The 17827-nt window shown below is 54.4% G+C and overlaps 1 protein-coding gene across 4 annotated transcripts; it reads left to right on the forward strand.

Moving 5' to 3' along the window:
• Positions 1 to 351: 351 nt before the first annotated feature.
• Positions 352 to 17786, forward strand: RTKN (rhotekin). 4 transcript variants are annotated; one of them, XM_045286931.1, is made up of 13 exons: positions 352 to 658; positions 1048 to 1473; positions 12054 to 12253; positions 13064 to 13125; positions 13229 to 13282; positions 13382 to 13499; positions 13671 to 13880; positions 14718 to 14812; positions 14901 to 15049; positions 15219 to 15347; positions 16011 to 16179; positions 16356 to 16460; positions 17080 to 17786. In XM_045286931.1, exons 2-13 carry the CDS (start codon positions 1402 to 1404, stop codon positions 17406 to 17408), a joined length of 1692 nt encoding a protein of 563 aa, XP_045142866.1. In that variant the 5' UTR covers positions 352 to 658; positions 1048 to 1401; the 3' UTR covers positions 17409 to 17786. The 4 variants fall into 4 exon arrangements, with proteins under 4 accessions (XP_045142866.1, XP_045142869.1, XP_004696165.1 ...); XM_004696108.2 differs by having other exon boundaries at positions 353 to 658; positions 14901 to 15007; XM_045286934.1 differs by lacking the exon at positions 1048 to 1473.
• Positions 17787 to 17827: the final 41 nt, after the last annotated feature.

Below are 17827 nucleotides of genomic sequence, written 5' to 3' on the forward strand. Positions count from 1 at the left end.
CGGGAGTAGAAAGTCCAGTCTTTCTCCCAAGGAGCTGCTGGTGGTTTTAAATTGCGGACCCGTACGGATCGCAGCCCAACGCATAACCACCTCCCCACCGGGATCCTCACCCTGGCTTTCCCCTCCCAGGCTTGGAAAGGGTTAAGGGCAGAGGGCCTTCCCGCCCGCCCGCTCGCCCTCCCTCCCTCCGGGCCGGGATTCCTGTCCTCGCCTCTGCCCTTTCCCTCTTGCCTGCCCCGAACAAAGGCTCTTTCACCCTTGCCTCCAGTGTCCCGGCCTAGTCGGGTTCAGAAGTTAGCGGGCCTGGGGGAGGGGACTTTTGTCGGGGCCTCGCGCACCCCATTCCCCCAGCTACCCTGCCTGGTGGGGGCGAGGCCCCAGGACTAGGAGGAGGGTTTGTGAGCTGGAGCCTCCCCCCGGGGTGGGCCCAGCCTAAGGGAGCCCAGCTGAGGAGCTGGGGCGGAGCTGCAGGGCCCGACTGGCCGCTAAGGGGAGTGTGGCTCCGTGCGCCTGGGGGGCGGGTGGATGTGTTCAAACTGCAGCTGGCTGGGAACCGGGGCTGGTTTCCTGTCTGGAAGGGAAGGGGCCCGCAAAGGGAGCGGGGGCAGCAGCAGACAGGCACACCCCTCCCTCTCCTCCCTTCTGCTGGAAAAGCGAGGTAATTGTGAGTCCAGGGTGGGGCGGGCTGGATGGGGGCCCTGAGTTGGGAGCCGTGGCCGTGGCAGCCGGGCCACAGGACCTGCTCACCCCCTCGTCCCACTCCCGGGCGCCTCCTCCACTCAAGGGCTCACCGCTGCCTCTGTGCTTCCCCACTGTAGAAACTAAGCCAGAAGCCCTCTCGGAAAGTTCCCACCTCCTGGCCAACCCAGCGCTCCGCTCCGCTCCGCTCCGCAGGGCCTGCCTGACCCGTCCTCTCCCTGCCCCCGTCCAGCTGTGCCTGCCCCTCACGCCCTCTCTGCACACAGATTCTCTGTCCACCAGGCCAGGGATGTGGGCGCGGGCCGGGAGGGACCAGAGTCGGAATGAAAGGGCCCTTTTCTTCCACAGCTGGAAGAACAGCTGCCACCCAAGCACGGCTGGCCGCTCTGTGCCCAGAGCCCTGTCTGCAGTTGGCCTCTCCTCCGGGAACCCCGCTCATCCACACCTGGCTTTGCTTTCCTCCGCTGCCCGGCTCCCACCGAGGCAAGGCGGGAACAACCGGCAGTGGGAGAGAAGTTTGTCACAGAGGCCAGAGGGGTCTGACAGGAGCCTGTAGGGACAGGGACAGCCTCTGCCGGCTGCCTGAGAGCCACCCACCCCTTTCAAGCCTGAGGGAGCAGTGAGAGGAGGAACTGGGGGCATCCTGGTGCCTGCCCCACCTGTGGAGGGCTCTTCACGGGAAGGGACCCTGGGGGCACAGAGATGCAGGACAGATTGCACATCCTGGAGGACTTGAATATGCTCTACATTCGGCAGATGGCGCTCAGCCTGGAGGTAATGCCCCCAGCCCCAGGGTGCACACTGCCTCTGGCTGCCTGCACCCCAACCCTGTGTCTGCCTTGTCTTTCCCTGCCGTGGCTGAGGGGGGCGGCCTGCTGGTAGTGGGGAGAGGGACAGGTGGTTCTTGGGTACTGGGTGGACCCAGGCTCCGTTCCATTGATCAGAGCGTTATGTTGGCAACCAGGTCCTCACACCTAGCTTTGGAAGCTCTGTGGGTGGGCGTGCATGTAGATTCTGGGGTCTGAGGGCTCCTGTTAGGTAGCAGAGAAAGAGAGTTCATTGTGAGAGATTAGCGGCTAGCATGTCTCCATAGAGAAGGAGAAAGGAGCTTGGGATCTGGAGTAAGCCCTGGAGAGGACAAGGAATTGCTTTATTTAGTCTTATAGCACATTTATGAACGCCTGGGGGCGTAGTGGTTATGTGTTGGGCTGCTCTCCTCAAGGTCAGCAGTTTGAAACCACCCGCTGCTCCTGGGGAGAATGAGGGGATTTTCTACTCACATAAAGCGTGTTGTCGTCTTGGAAACTCACAGGGGCAGTTCTACCTTGCCCTATAGGGTCACTGTGAGCCTGCATGGACTTGATGGCCGGAAGTGCTGTGTGCCAAGCCCTGTTCTAGACACTGGGTGGACCCTCAGTAGACAAGACAGGGATGGTCCATTCTAGTGAGAAAGAGACAGTAGCCATGCAAACACATAAAGGACTATCTCTCATAGCGAAATTAAGATGCAAACAGGGGGCTGTAATAAAAATCAGGTAAGGAACTCAGCATTTGAGTTGGAAGGCCTCTGTGGGGAGATCTTTGAGCTGAGACCAGAAGGACATGAAAATGTGAAGACCGGAGGGCTTTCCAGACAGAGGGCAAAGTCAGAGCCAACTGAGCACAGGTGATGTGTTTATAGGAAAGAAAGCCAGCCAGGCAGTGTGGCCGGGACATCGTCATTGGAGCGGAGCTGGTAGACAGGGTTGGGAAGGCTATCATAGCATTTGGATTAAACTCTAAATGTGCTGTTGGACCGTGGAAGGTCTTTAAGCAGTGTTTTAAAATAATGGTTGCTATAGGAGCGGGCTGTGTGTGTGTGGAGAGATTGACAAGTGAGGTGTCAGGATGCCAACCTCCAACAACCGAAGGGCCAGAAGGCACAAATGCACAGCTACGGTGTGTAAAGGTTATAGTGAAGTCAAAGAGGATAAGAAAGATACAGTGCAAGAAAGGAGTCAGCCACATTTTGTGGTCGCATGCTCACCTCAGCTTCTCTTGATGGACCACTTGGAACAGGGAGTAGTGAGAAAGAGCCTTTACTATCTTAAGACATGCATGTTCAGTAGTTGCATGCATCACAAGGTGGGCAGGAGCTACATTGAGGTCCCTGAACTCACAGGTGAGGAAACTTAATAAACCTACATTGGGGGAAGGTATGAGGGGGGTTGGGTGACACAGTGGAAGAGAGAAAAGGATGTCTGCTTCTTTTTTTTTTTTAATCATTTTATTAGGGACTCATACAACTCATCACAATCCATACATACATCAATTGTGTAAAGCACATTTGTACATTCATTGCCCTCATCATTCTCAAAATATTTGCTCTCCACTTAAACCCCCGGCATCAGCTCCTCATTTTTGCTCCCTCCCTCCCCATTTTCCCCTCCCTCATGAACCCTTGGTAATTTATAATTTATTATCTTGTCATATCTTGCCCTGTCCGACATCTCCCTTCACCCACTTCTCTGTTGTTCGTCCCTGAGGGAGGAGGTCACATGTAGATCTTGTCATCGGTTCCCCCTTTCCACCCCACCCTCCCAGTATTGCCACTCACACCACTAGTTCTGAAGGGATCATCTGCCCTGGATTCCCTGCATTTCCAGTTCCTATCTGTACCAGTGCATATCCTCTGATCTAGCCAGATTTGTAAGGTAGAATTGGCATCATGATAGTGCGGTAGGAGGAAGCATTTAGTAACTAGAGGAAAGTTGTATGTTTCATCGTTGCTACATTGCACCCTGACTGGCTCCTCTCCTCCCTGACACCCTTCCTTCAGGGGATGTCCAGTGGCCTATAAATGGGCTTTGGGTTTCCCCTCCGCACTTCCCTCCTCATTCACTGTGATATAATTTTTGGTTCTGATGATGCCTGATACCTGATCCCTTCAACACCTCGTGATCGCACAGGCTGGTGTGCTTCTCCCATGTGGGCTTTGTTGCTTCTGAGCTAGATGGCTGCTTGATCACCTTCAAGCCTTTAAGACCCCAGACGCTCTATCTTTTGATAGCCGGGCACCATCAGCTTTCTTTGCCACATTTGCTTATTCACCCGCTTTGTCTTCAGTGGTTGTATTGGGAAGGTGAGCATCATAGAATGCCAATTTAATAGAAGAAAGTATTCTTGCATTGAGAGAGTACTTGAGTGGAGGCCCAATGTCCTTCTGCTACTTTAATACTAAAACTATAAATACAGGCACATAGATCTATTTCCCCATCCTCATATATAAGTATATTTACATAAGTACATGCCTTTACTTAGACCTCTATAAATGCCCTTCGCCTCCTAGCTCTTCCCTCTATTTCCTTTGACTTTCCTCTTGTCCCACTATCATGCTCAGTCTTCATTTGGGTTTCAGTAATTCCTCTTGGTTACATTACCCTTGATCACGCCCTACCAGACCTCCTATGCCCTCCTCACCACTGATTTGGATCACTTGTTGTTCCCTTGTCCCTGGAGTTGTTAGATGTCTGCTTCTATAGGGAGATATAATCAACCATGTGCTCACTTTAAGGCAGCATAGCTGTTAAGGGGAGAATCTGTGGGGATGATATTTAAAGCAAGATAATGGACTTTAACTTGTGGAGGCTTTTCTACTGTGGAATACTAGCTTTCCAGATTTCCTCTGTTATAAGCTAGGGAATATAGTCCTCATCGTATTTCCCTCAGTGTTAGTTTCCTACAGCGAGGCAGCAGACCAGGGAGAAGGTTGTTGCAAATACAGGTGGGGAATTCTGGTGTGGAGAACAGAGCCCATGACTGCAGGGAGAAGTGGGGAGATTTCAAATGATAAGGGCAGATCTCACAGGCCTTCTGATTGCTTGGTTGGGAAGAGTGAAGCTAAGAGGGCTCCAGGTGATTCCCCAGTGTTTGACTGAGCACCTTGGGTGATTTGACTGAGCACCTTGGGTGATGTGGTTGGTCATTGACTGTGATGGGAAGATGGTGTAAATTGCAGAAGTGACTGTCTGGGTGAGGCAGGGGTTGCTGCTTAGAGAGCTCAGAGTGAGCCTAGATCCACAACAATCCCTTCAGTGCTCACGGGCTGCTCCCCTGAGTTGCCACTCCCACGCCCTGGCCCATAGTAGACATTGCTAGTCACTCTTAGCGCTCATTATCAATGAGTTCATACATGGCCTCAGACTCTTTCTCAGCAATCTTGGCATGGATTGTGCAGGTTATGTCCTTCACACGTCACTCAGGCTCAGGCTGGAGCTCCATCCTCTCATGGGCTACATCAGGTGGTCGTCACCTTTTTCTAATTTGCAGGCAAGTGTCCAAGAAGCCCATGTGGGCTCTAACACTAGCTAAGTGTCCTGAAATAAAACTATCACCCATCCCTTGTTATCTGGCCAAATCTAATCAACTCAAAAAAAAACAAAAACAAAAATCAAAGCCCCAAAAACAACCCCAAAGTCAATGCTATCAAGTTGATGCCAACTCATAGTGACCCTAGGGATAAGGTTGAATTGCCCCTGTGAGTTTTTCTAAAACTGTAACTCTTTATTGGAGTAGCAGGCCCCATCTTTCTCCTACAGAACAGCCGATGGTTTTGAACTGCTGACCTTGCAGTTAACAGCCCAACACATGACCACTATGCTACCAAGGCTCCTCAGTTGTTATGTTATGAGTCCTTGAGTAGTAAAAGCAGTTGTGTTTGACTGCTAACCAAAAAGGTTGTCGGTTCAAACCCAGCTAGGAGCACCTTTGAAGGAAGGCCTGGCACCTACGCCCAGGAAGTTGCAGGCTTGAAAACACCATGGAGTACAATTCTACATGGGCCTCCATCAATTGGAATCAACTGTAAAGCAACTGGTTTTGTAATTAAAAGCAGCTGTTACATTTTCTGACATGCTCTAGGCACATTTCAATTGCGCATGTATGTGGCTAATGGCTACTAGACATCGCCATCAGTGGACAGAACTGGTCTAGATATTTAAATGCATACATTCTGTACCCTCTAAAGAGGTTCATTTTTCTCCGTGGGAGGCCTGCCCAGAGCCGGGCAGAGGAGGGACTTACATTTCATTTGGCCACACCTTTGCCAGTCATGCGCTCAGGGTGCTGGGCTTCAACAGGTGCCCTCCTGGACAGGTTCTCAAAAGAAGGCTCATCCCACGTTTCAGGGGCTGGCAAACAAAACCAAACTCACTGCCATGGAGTCGTTGCTGACTCATGAGGACCCCAAAGGGCAGAGTAGGCCTGTCCCTGTGCGTTTCTGAGGCAGTAACTGTTTACGGGAGTGGAAAGCCTCGTTTTTTTCTCCCACGGAGCAGCTGGTGGTTTCAAACTGCTAACCTTGGAGCCACCAGGATTCCCTGGCTGGGGAGGTAGCAGAGAAGAGTACATTTAAGAAGACTTGCCCGGAGGAGGCCACCTTCAGTTGCAAGTAAAAGGGTGGGCTTCAGTTGCAAGTGAAAGGGTGGGGGGAGCAGGAGAAAAGAGATATTACGCTTTCTCATTTAATCCTCAAAGAGACCTATGAAGGAGGCAGACCCATATCCCGGCTGACAAATGAAGGCTTCGAGGATAACTTCTCACAGCTAATTAAATACCTAAGTCAGAATTTGAACTGATTACCCACCAGGACTTCTGGTGGGATTCTAAAGGTTTCAAGGCCATGGTGGGAAGCAGAGCCAGGAAGTCAGGGACAGAAGGGGACAGGATGGGAAGAGATAGGCCAAGCTGTGCTGAGGCTTCTGCTCATGACTCATCTTCTTCCGCCCCTTGGGCCCTGACCTAGGTCCTGTTGACACTCCACTTTCCCAGGAGAGGGAGGTGGGGGGGGATGTGTGTTAGGAGGGGCAGCTTGGAGCTCTCCTTGGGGTGGAGTGATAGAGGCAAAGCCCAGGGCTTCAGCTCCTGCTCCAGGATGTCTGAGATCCTCCGTGGGGACCGCTGGGAACCAGGGTTTCCACGGCCCTCTTCGTTGTGGGGCCGTGGGAAAGTGGATTTGGGGCTGGTGGGCTGGGCGGAGTTGTATGATGAGCCCTGCACATCCTAGCTGCGTCCAGCAGCTGCTCCAGGGCTCATTTCCCATAATTTATGTATGCTTGCCTCCTCCCATGCCCCTGAGCAGGTGGGCGTGCGAGGGGCCGCCCCCACTCCCACTCCTGGCTCACGTGTAGCGCCACCCGGAACCCTTTACGCAGCACCTGCTTTTGCAGGACTGCCCCAGCTGGGACCTAGGCTGCCCGGCGCCCCTTGGCCGCTCTCGCGGCAGTTGGGAGCTGATGTCACCAGCGCCCCACGCGAGCACTGCGGGTGGGGGCGGGGGCGGCTGCGCGCTCGGGCCCCTCAGGCTCGTGTCCGCTCGCTGAACCCCCGAACCCCTTTCGTCCCCTGAGCCGGCGCCGCATGCGTTATGGACAGGGCTGGGGAAGGATCTGTGAGTTCCGGGCCCTCTGCGAAGCAGCTGCCAGGAGAGGGTTGAGAACGCAGCTGCAGGCAGCCCTTACCCACCCCACCCCCCACTCTCGCCCTGACTGCTTTGGAGTGCTGGTGGCCGAACGCGTGGGGGTTGCCAAGGATGGAGCCTTAGGGCGGGCTTGAGACCCTGGTGCAGGCAGACACAGCTGGAGTCGCCGGAGCTGTGTAATCTGGGAGGGCTCCCTGGTGGAGGGGAGTAGGAGCTGGCTGGCTTTGGGAAGGGCAGGAAGGGAAGCAGGTGGATGATGTTGGGGTGAAGAGAGTGTGGTCTGGCCTAGTGGCCCCGGAAATAGATAATGACAAGCGAATCTGCAGAGCAATTTGGGGTAGTTAAGCTCTGGGAGACTTGGAGGTTGGAGCTACCAGGGATGGAAGCAGGGGAGGGGGTGTGGAGGAGAGCAGGGTGAGGGAGAAGACTGGTCTGGGTGGTCCCCCACCCCCACCCTCCCATCCCACCCTATCTCCCCTCCAACTGGAGGGCTTGATCAGCCTGGCCTTACCAACAGAGCCATCAGCACACGGTGATCTGGCTTGGTCTTCCATCTCTCTGAAGCCTCTGGTCGCCTCAGTCCAGAATGGAGCAGGGCCTGCGTGCCTGTGAGTGTTGATGCTGTGAAGCAACGGTTCACGGCTGCATCTCTTAGCTCCCAGCTGCATTGTAAATGCAGAAACTGTTGTTCCTTGGCTGATTACTGCCGTTCCAGAGTGACCTCATTAAAGGGAACGTCCCACCATCCTGTATACCGCACACTGGGCATTGTGCTAGGTCTTACATCCTGGTCTCACTGAAGCCACACAACAATCCTGTGTGGAGACTAGCTCCATCCCTGTTTACAGCTGGGGAAGCCACGGCTTAGGGGAGGCTCAGTAAATTGCCTAGTGCTGTGAAAATCCGTGTCTCCCCAGCTGCTCAGGTCTGTGGCACAGCTGTGATTCGGAGCCAGGTTCCTCTTACATCAAACTAAAGCTCTCGCTCCCTGCTCTCTGACCAGCCTTCAGGGCTCCTTTCCAAACGAATGGTCCTGGGAATGCTGGTGCCTTCCCCACCCCCATCTCCCTGCTCTGGGCCTTCACAGCTGGAATCCCTGGGTTCCTTGTCTTCCCATCCCTACTCCTTGCCTGTGCCCTCACCTTCCAAGCTCGGAGGGCAGAGGCTAGGAGTAATTTGGGTGCGCATGAAGCCTTCGTGGCATAGTGGTTACGAATTGGACTCCTAACTGCCAGGTCAGCCGTTTGAAACCTCAGGGAGAAAGAAACACACGGGGCAGCCCTACACTGTCCTATAAGGTTGCTATGGGTCGGAATAAACTGGATGGCAGTGAATTTGGCTTGGGTGTGGTTGGTGGGGTCTGTGCAGCATGGGTAAACTCTGAACGTGGCGGACTCCATCACCACTGTTGCCTTGCCAACAAGAGGATCCTCCCTCCTCGTCTGAGTACATAGGGAAGCCCAGGATGGTCTGTATTATCCATCTGTGTACATCTCTCCTAGGCGGTGGTTCGTTCGCAGCCCTGACTGCAGCTTGAAATCATTAAGGATTTTTTTTGTTTTTTTTAAATGGACACTTCTCACTACTAGAAATTCTTAATCTGCCAGTCTGAGGTGGGTCCTGGTAAATTTTGGCTCAGATGATTTAACTTTTTGAAAAGGTTTTTAAAAAAAAATTTTTTTTAACCTCTAATTCTTTCCTGACCAAATTTTAAAATGCTAATTAGATTTAGGTGAGATGATAATTTTCAGTACTGGAATGCACAACAAATCATTAAGCCCTGGTGAACCTTTAAGATATGGTGACTTTTGGGTAGATGGTTTGTGGGACATTTATGTCCCCTTGGACCCTAGATGATGGGTCAGGAGGAACAGCATTTGTTTTAAGCAGATTGATTTTATTGTGGGAAACACATCATTGTTGCTCGAGTCCCTTTAGTGCTGCAATCTCTGCATCACACAAGGAAATGCGTTCCAGCTTGTTGGAACTCTCGTTTGGCATCCTGCTTACTCTTGGCTTATTCATCACAAGGAGGGAAGGTCTTGTGAGTCTTTTGATTTCCAGGCCCACGGTGATAAAGGGAAACTGGTCTCATCTTGCCTCCTGCCGCCATCCTGCTGTAATCAGGAAGTTGCATCACAAGCCTTGGAAATCCTGGGGGAGGGGAGTTTGCATGTATAGATATGGGATTGTACCTGAAATAAGTTATCCACTTGAAAACTGTATCATCATCGAAACCATAACTTCCAAATGATACACAGGAAGCTCTACGCACACTTATTAAGGCTCACTTCCCTATACAAAAGACAAAAGAGACAAACGTTTTACCCATTCACACATCTGGGATGCACCCTCTCATTCATTACCCTCTAAACCCCCTGATTTGGTGCCACTGAGCCTTCCTCTGGTTATAAATGGTTGCACCTGCTCCCGTCACATGCCAGCACATGGAACTTCCCAAGACACAAACAAGTGCATGACTCTTTGCCCATCACAGGTTACAGTCTCCAATGAGACAGTGGTACCAAAGGGCACATGTATGTTTGTATACAAAATACTAGCCATGTGACTGGGAACCAGGAATGGGAAGCAGATTTATTTATAATTTACCCACCCCCACCCCCATGACTCTATCACTGGGGATTATAACCATTCATCGACCTGGTTGCGTAATGAGTAAGCACTCCACGGCTAACCAAAAGGTTGGTTGGGACCCACCGCCTCCTTGGGAGCCCTGTGGGGTAGTTCTACTCTGTTCCGCGAGGTCTCTCTGCCTTGGGATGGGCTCAGGGACAGCAGGTTTTATATGGAGAGAGAGACAGAGAGGTTGGCTTTTCAAGTTTACCAAGGGGTGCCTCGGAAGAAAGATCTGGTGATCTGCTTGCGGACACACGCAGCCGTTGAAAACCCTGTAGACCAGAGTTCAGTTCTAACACACAAGGGGCTGCTGGGGGCCAGAAATGACTTGATGGCAATGGGTTACTGATTCTGTGTGTGCGGGTATGTGCACGCCCGTGCGCGCACACACGTGCATAAATAAGAATATTTTGCTCAGATATTAGCATGCTGCTAATCCTATTACCAGGAGGCAGCTCGAGATTACTAGCCCCTTTGGTTCTTGTCTCGCTTGCCAGAAAGATTTCAGGCAAGAGACACACTCAGACCAGAGTCAGAGAAAAGGGATGAACAGAAAGAGCGAGTTTATTAAAGGGGATACTTAGAGAAGAACTCCAAAGCGCCCTTATCTAGTCTCAAAGGCCCTCGTAGAATGTAGAGGCCGACCTTTTATTCTGCTAATAGCCACCACGGATTGGCTCTCTGTCGTGCGCCTCCTCTTTCCAGGTATAGGTGTCCTGTACCCCAGCACCCCAGAGTTCTTGCTGTGTCATCCTTAGGGTAGTGTGAACATCCTGTTTCTGTGTCACACACCCCCTTCACCTTTTCATTATCTCAAGTCTCCTCCATTGATAAGGAAAGGATGTGTCGTCTCTGCCTTCATCTTCCTTTGTGCTGAACAGGTATGTGGGGAAATGGGTCTCCACCTCTGTCTAGCTAGCAACACAATTCTTTCTTTTCACACTTCATATTTTGGAGATTACAAAAATTTGTGTAGCTCCCTCTGATGTCGATGTGACATATTATGGTCCTACACACATAAAAAGACACAAATCATGTTCATTTCCTAAGACTGCCCTAACAGAATATCACCAACCAGGTAGTCTGAAACAACAGCAGTATGTGATGGTGAGTTGATTCTGACTTACAGTGATCCTAAATGACGGGAGAGCTGCCTGGTAGGGTTCCCAGGTTGGGATCTTCCCGGGAGCAGATCGCTGGGTCGTTTCTCCTGCAGAGCAGCTTGTGGTTTCGAACTGCTGACCTCTCGGTGGGTAAACCCTTGCTCACGGTGCCACCTGGCCTCTCATTTTGGAGGCTAGAAGTCTGAAAGTGAGCTCTGGGCAGGGCTGCCCTCCAGATCTAGGGAAGACTGTGTCCTTGCCTCTTCTAGCTACTGATGGTTGCTGGCAATCCTTGGCGTTCCTTGATTTTCAGATGTCTCCCTCCAGTCTCTGCCTCTGTCTTCACTGTCTTCCGCTGTCTTCATCTCTTCTCCTCGTTTGAGGACACCTGTCACATTGGACTTAGAGCCTACCCTATTCTAGGACCTCTTCTTAACAAATTACATCTACAAAGAGCCTATTTCCAAATCAGATCACAGTCATAAGTATTGGGGAGCCGGAACTTGCAGATAACATGTTGAGGCTTTCTGAGAGCACATCTGTATTGCTAATTCATAAACAACCATATTGTTAGTTCAGAACAGTGTGGATGTGCTGTAGCTAACTTAACCAATATGCTTGTGCAGGGCTTTGAATCTCAGTATTACAAATAATGATACCAAAAAAGTGATACAATGAATATCTCTGAACATAGGGCTTTGCCCACATGTGCAAGTAGCACAGTTTTGCAAATAACACACACACACACACACACACACACACACACACACACGCCTGTAATGTATATAGGAACCAACATGGGGTGTGGGGTGTTGCATGGTTTGTTTGATATTTGCATGAAAATGTGGTCTACCTGTAGGAGGAGAAATCCCTAGCACTTGAATAGCTAGATCAAAAGGTGTGCAAATTTGCAGCTTTTGTAGATTTTTTTCCTTCCCTCCAAATCATGCTGAACAGAGCCTAGAAAAATCTGTATTCCCACCGTCAACTGCATGAGAACATGTGTTTTTACCAAGTTTCCCTGATTGTTCTTGGGCAGCTGGGGTTGAGACCCACCCACCTTTTGCTCTTGATGCCCTAAGACACGAGTTCTGTTGTTTCTCCTGGTGCCTAGCCTGTCCCCTGACTGACTGACACTTCCCTCCCATCCGGGTCAGGACACGGAGTTGCAGAGGAAGCTGGACCATGAGATCCGGATGAGGGAAGGAGCCTGCAAGCTGCTGGCGGCCTGTTCCCAGCGAGAGCAGGCACTGGAGGCCACCAAGAGCCTGCTGGTCTGTAACAGCCGCATCCTCAGCTACATGGGCGAGCTGCAGCGGCGCAAGGAGGCGCAAGTGCTGGAGAAGGCAGCCCGCCGGTGAGCAGGGGAGGGAGGGTCCACGGGTGTGGGGCCAGTGAGCATGGAGGTGTATTGTGTGTGCATGGAGTGTGGATCCCCCTGAAGATATTCCCGCAGCCCCCGAGGTCAGGAAAGCCATGCATCTGGTGAAAGGCTGGCAGTCTCAGGAGTAGGGATGCCAAGCAGAAATCCACTGAGCCCTGCCTATGACCTGATCCGTCTGACTGGCTAGTTGATGGTCAGCTACTTTTCTCAAAGCCAGTTCAAGTGACCGGTTTGCGGAATGGCCGCTTGACCACAGACTGCCCAAAGCTCCTCATATTTGGCGTTCACCCTCAGAGGCTGACACGGGGAGGCGGCCAGGACTACAGAGCTCACCTTACAGTCACCGAGGGGGGCACTGCACTGTGAAGGACCAGCGTATCTGGCTAGGGTGGTGGTGGGGAGGGAGAACTCAAAGCCTGGGGGGTAGGTAGGTGGGAGGGTGAAAGGGTTTGTAGGGAATGAACAGAAAAGTTCCCCCACCCCCTTATCATCCAACACTGGTCAATTTATGTTCCGAAGAGACCAGAGGGTGGAAATGAGAGGCCTCCCCTATTGTCAAAAATACAGGCAAAGCCTTGTGAGGGCAGGGTTTTCCTGGAGAACAGTCCTTGAAAAGGAAGCACCTGTCCCCTCAAAGTCCCACGTGTCCCTGGCTGGGCGCTGGGGAGGTCATGGGAAGGGAGCTCACATGGCTTGGGGAGCCTCCACACGGCCCCCAGGCCTGCAGCCAGGTGGATGGTAAGGCCCTTGGAGACTGAGGACAACATTGTGGTTGACCCACAGGCCTTCGGACAGCCGGCCGCCTGCAGACCGCTCCCCTTGCCGAGGGCGGGTCTGCATCTCTGGTAAGGAGAAAGACTGCTCCCCCTGCTGGCATGCCCTTGCCCAACCCCGTGCCCTCCCACTTGGTCTCAACCCACCTGTTCCTACCTCTCCTCTGCCTCCTAGACCTCCGGATTCCACTCATGTGGAAGGACACGGAGTATTTCAAGAACAAAGGCGGTGAGTTCCCAACACCCTAAGTGAGTTTCAGGCTTGTCCCTGGGGGTGGAGGCCCTGGGGAGGCATGTTTTTTTACCGGCTCTGCCCGCCTTGGCCCAGACCTGCACCGCTGGGCCGTGTTCCTGCTGCTGCAGCTCGGGGAACACATTGAGGACACGGAGATGATCCTGGTGGACAGGACGCTCACGGACATCTCCTTTCAGAACAGCGTGCTCTTGTGAGTGCCGCTCCCCTGCGGGGCCCTCCTTTCCCACCTCTGCCCAGTTCTTGGATGAGGTGGGGGGGCGGAGAGGGAGCCCGGGACGTCCCTGTGGAACTTGCCTGTGCTTGCCCCGAGTCTTCCAGGCTTCCCTGCAACCGCCCATCTCCCATTCTCCAACCCCCACAGCACTGAAGCGGGGCCAGACTTTGAACTGAGGCTGGAGCTATATGGGGCCTGCATGGAAGAAGAGGGGGCCCTAACGGGTGCCCCTAAGAGGCTGGCCACCAAACTTAGCAGCTCCCTGGGGCGTTCCTCGGGAAGGCGTGTCCGGGCATCGCTGGACAGTGCTGGAGGCTCAGGGAGCTGTCCTATCCTGCTGCCTACCCAGGCTGTTGGGTAAGGTCCCGCATCTTGCATCTCCTTCGCTTGGCTGGCTGTACCCTGGCCACAGGTGACCGATGCCAAGCACGTGGAGCCCGTTTTGTCCTGCCCCCAGGCACGTAGACAGAGGTGAATGAGCAGCGGCCACACTGCTGTGCGGCATCTGGCTGCAGGTCCTAACCGGTGGAGAAGATGAGTGGGGAGGTTTTAGGATCTAAACATTTCCCTGGATAGATCAAAGCTCCTGGTTGGAGCAGGGTAGTCGATAGCCCCCTGAATGGAGCCCTGATGGCTGGATGGTTAAGCATTGTGCTGCTAGTGGTAAGGTCAGCAGTTCAAAACCACCAGACCTTCTGTGGGAGAAAGATGAGGCTTTCTGCTCCAGGGAAGAGTTATAGTCTCCCAAACCTGCAGGGGTAGTTCCATCCTGTCCCGTAGGGTCGCCGCTGTGTTGGAACTGTCTTGAGGGCGGTGAGTTTTGGTTTCGGTGTTGAGGGTCATGAACAGGATACGTGCTTTAGAGACAGGTGGATGCACATTCCAGCTCCACTCTTTCCTTGCTATAATTGACGGGATGAGTTTTGTCCCCTCGCTAAGGCTTGAGTTATTCATTTATTAACTGGAGAGTGCCAACAACTTCACGGTGTGTGTGTGTGTGTGTGTGTGTGTGTGTGTGTGACACATGCAAAACCAAGGCCTAGCACCTGCGTGGGCTCAAGAAATGCTTGTCCCTCGCCCCAGGGAGGTGAGGCGAGTGAGGGGTGTTTTTGGTGGCTCAGCTTGACCACCGGGATAGGTCTGCTCTGCTGGGTGACTCGCTTACGGAAGCCCCCTCCTCTGCCCCTCCTGCAGTGGTCCTCGCTTCCACCTCTTGGCCCACACGACACTCACCTTGGCAGCAGTGCGGGATGGGTTCCGCACACATGACCTCACCCTCTCTAGTCACGGTGAGCATGGGGGGGGGGCACTGCACGGTGGGCAGGGGGCCCTTTGGATGGTGCCCCTTGAACTCCTCACCTTCTCCCCCTCCCCCAGAGGACAGCCCTGCCTGGCTGCCACTGTATGGCAGCGTGTGTTGCCGCCTGGCCGCCCAGCCTCTCTGTATGACGCAGCCCACTGCCAGTGGTACCCTCAGGGTCCAGGTGAGGGGGCCCCCTCAGTGGAGGGGAGACAAAGGAGAGCAGGTGGGTCACTTTAAGGAAGACTTCTGCCAAAACCAACATGGGGGTCGGCGGGCAAGGGGTGAGGACAGAGGCTGGAGGGTGGGGAGAAAGAGGGTGTTGCTGATGCGGGCGAGAGAAGAAGAGCATTGGAGGGGGCGAGTCCCCTGGAAGACCCAAGTTCCTTCTGCAGCAAGCCGGGGAGCTGCAGAGCTGGGCCCGCGTGCACGGAGTCTTGAAAGGCACACGCCTCTTCTGCTATGGGCGCGCGGAGGATGCCGAGGCCGGGGAAGAGCCGCTGTTAACAATCGTGATCAACAAGGTGACGGGCGCCCTGGTGGTGAGGCAGCAAGGTGTCTGGGCCCAGGACCTCTCCTTGAGGCCCTAGGAGACGAGGGTGGGTGCAGACCTCAGAGGGTGAAGCTGGCTTCCCTTCCTAACCTTACTTAAGGCCAGGAAGGCTAAAGGCACCCTGCTCTCTGACCCTCCCTCCACTTCTCACCCCCCAGTATCACTGGGAAAGGACTGACCCATCCACTCAGCAGCCGCACAAAGCCCCTGCCAAGTCTCAGAGAGGGTGCTACCGCTGCTTTAAGCTGGGCCACCCTCCTCTCTGTCCCCTCAGATGCACATTTGCATCTACTTCCCCAGTCCCTGTTTTCCTCCAGACCTGGGTCAGGACCAGCCCTCTCTGCTCCCCTTGCATGTGTGCTTATGGAAGCACTGGAGGGGACTCGGCCTCCGGCATTCTTGCCTTGCCCCATGTCTTATTTTCCTCCGTCCTCTGTTTGTTGACCCCGGACCGGCTCTCCCATTGCCAGCCCAGCCCTTTCCTGCCATTCCTTTCTGATCTCATCGATAGGGGGCAAAAGTGGGAGCCTAGCTAAGGACCTCACCTGCCCCTCCTTCTAAGGCAGGGATGATCCGGCCTGCCAGGATGTCCATGGTGTGGCTGGAAGGGGAACTTTTCGTGTTGCTCCTGCAGGAGACGCAAGTCCGGGCAGGGGAGCTGAGCCAGACCCCGGGTCGACCCTCCACCCTGACCATCAGTAACCAGTATGGGGATGACGAGGTGACTCACACGCTGCAGACAGAGGGCCAGGGAGCCCTGCAGAGCTGGATGGAGGCTCTGTGGCAGCTCTTCTTTGACATGAGTAAGAGAAGAAAGGGCTGGTCCTGGGGCTAGGGTTGGGGGGATCTGGGGGGAGCGTTCTAGGACCTAGGTTTGTTCACGGACCAAAGGCTTCTATTGTTAGAATGTGCGGGAATGGGTTTAGTTGAAGAGAGAGAGGGATTTCTGACAGTCCCCTCCCGGCGCCCCTTCTCCCAGGCCAGTGGAAGCAGTGTTGTGATGAGATCATGAAAATTGAAACCCCTGCTCCTCGGAAGCCAGCCCAAGCGCTGGCCAAGCAGGGGTCCCTGTACCACGAGATGGGTGAGTGGGAAGCCGGGAAACGGAGAGACCTGGGAAGCAGTGGGGCTGGGAACCTTGAGTGGGGGGTGGGGGCTCTTGGGATCCCAGAAGCAGGGATGGAGAAACCACTCTTGGGGCTGGGGTAGAGCTCGGGGGACCCCAGGCCCGTTCAGTGTCCAGTTGTGCTCCTTTCTCCGCTCCAGCTCTTCTGAGCACCACCTCCACCCCAGTTCCAATCAGACTCCCAGGGAGCTGACTCATCTCAGGGGTCTCTTTCCTAACCTCATCTTTTCTCTTTCCCTTTCTGCATTCGGATTCCTGTCTCTTCCTCTCTCCCCTCACTCGCCCGCCGCCCCCTTTCATTTTTCTCCTCTTTCTTGGTTTCTTTGCCCACTTCTGCACAAACCCCCACCCCTGTCCACCCTGTGCCCCGTGCACCACAGTCTTGTCAGAGCCTGTGGCTGTAGGTGGCCCAGGGGAGGGGCTGCTCCTGCAGGACAGTGCTCTCTCGGCGGAGATCCGGGCTTTGCTTTCCTCCTATTACAGTGAGGGGTGACTGAGGGGCAGGGCTGGGGAGGCCTGAGGCCTGCGCTCTGACCAGCCCCCTCCCTCGACCCCCACCCCCTTCCTGGTGCCACAGCTATTGAGCCGCTGGATGACATCGCAGCGGTGACAGACATCCTGGCCCAGCGGGAGGGCCCACGGCTGGAGATGTCCCCACCCTGGCTAGCAGTGTTTGCAGACCAGCCTGCCCTGCCTGGCCCCTGCTCCCCTGCCTCAGTGACCCCAGCCCGGACCCACCCCCTGCCCTGGGGGCGACCCCGAACCTACTCCCTGGACGCTGCCCCCCCAGACCGCTCCCCGGGGGCTCCCCGCTACGTCGCCCCCCTCCCCCCACAGCGATCTGCGCAGCCCAGAGGCCTCTGCAGCAAAAGTGCTCCCGGGACGTGGCTCCAGTCACCCGTGTGACAGAGAAAGGTGCTGCCCACAGGGTGCAGCTGGAAGAGGACATGGTCGACAGGCAGCTGGGCCCTGGATACCACACCCGGTGCTGCTGCCTGCAGCAGGGTGACTGTCTGGCCTCTCCCTCCTCTGTTGGATTGGGGGCAGGCGGGGGAAGGGGGAGCCAGATCACCCTCTCAAGCTGTGGTTGCCATGGTGCCAGGGACTCATTCTCAGGGCTGGCTGGGACCCCTAAACCCTTCCTGGGAGACAACTGGAACCACCATCCCCTGCCTCCCTCCCTGCACTAACCAGCTTTGAGGGCAGCACTGAAGAACCCTGGTGGGGGGGAGCGCCCCTCCCCGGTGACTCCCACCTCCGCCACCATTAAATGTTTCTCTAACAGCTGCTGGCTCCTGCTTCCTGTCCTGGGGATGGGGCAGCCT

This window comes from Echinops telfairi, unplaced genomic scaffold, assembly GCF_000313985.2.
Source record: "Echinops telfairi isolate 266 unplaced genomic scaffold, ASM31398v2 ScPeMD7_9;HRSCAF=40, whole genome shotgun sequence".
Classification (NCBI taxonomy): Eukaryota; Metazoa; Chordata; class Mammalia; order Afrosoricida; family Tenrecidae; genus Echinops; species Echinops telfairi.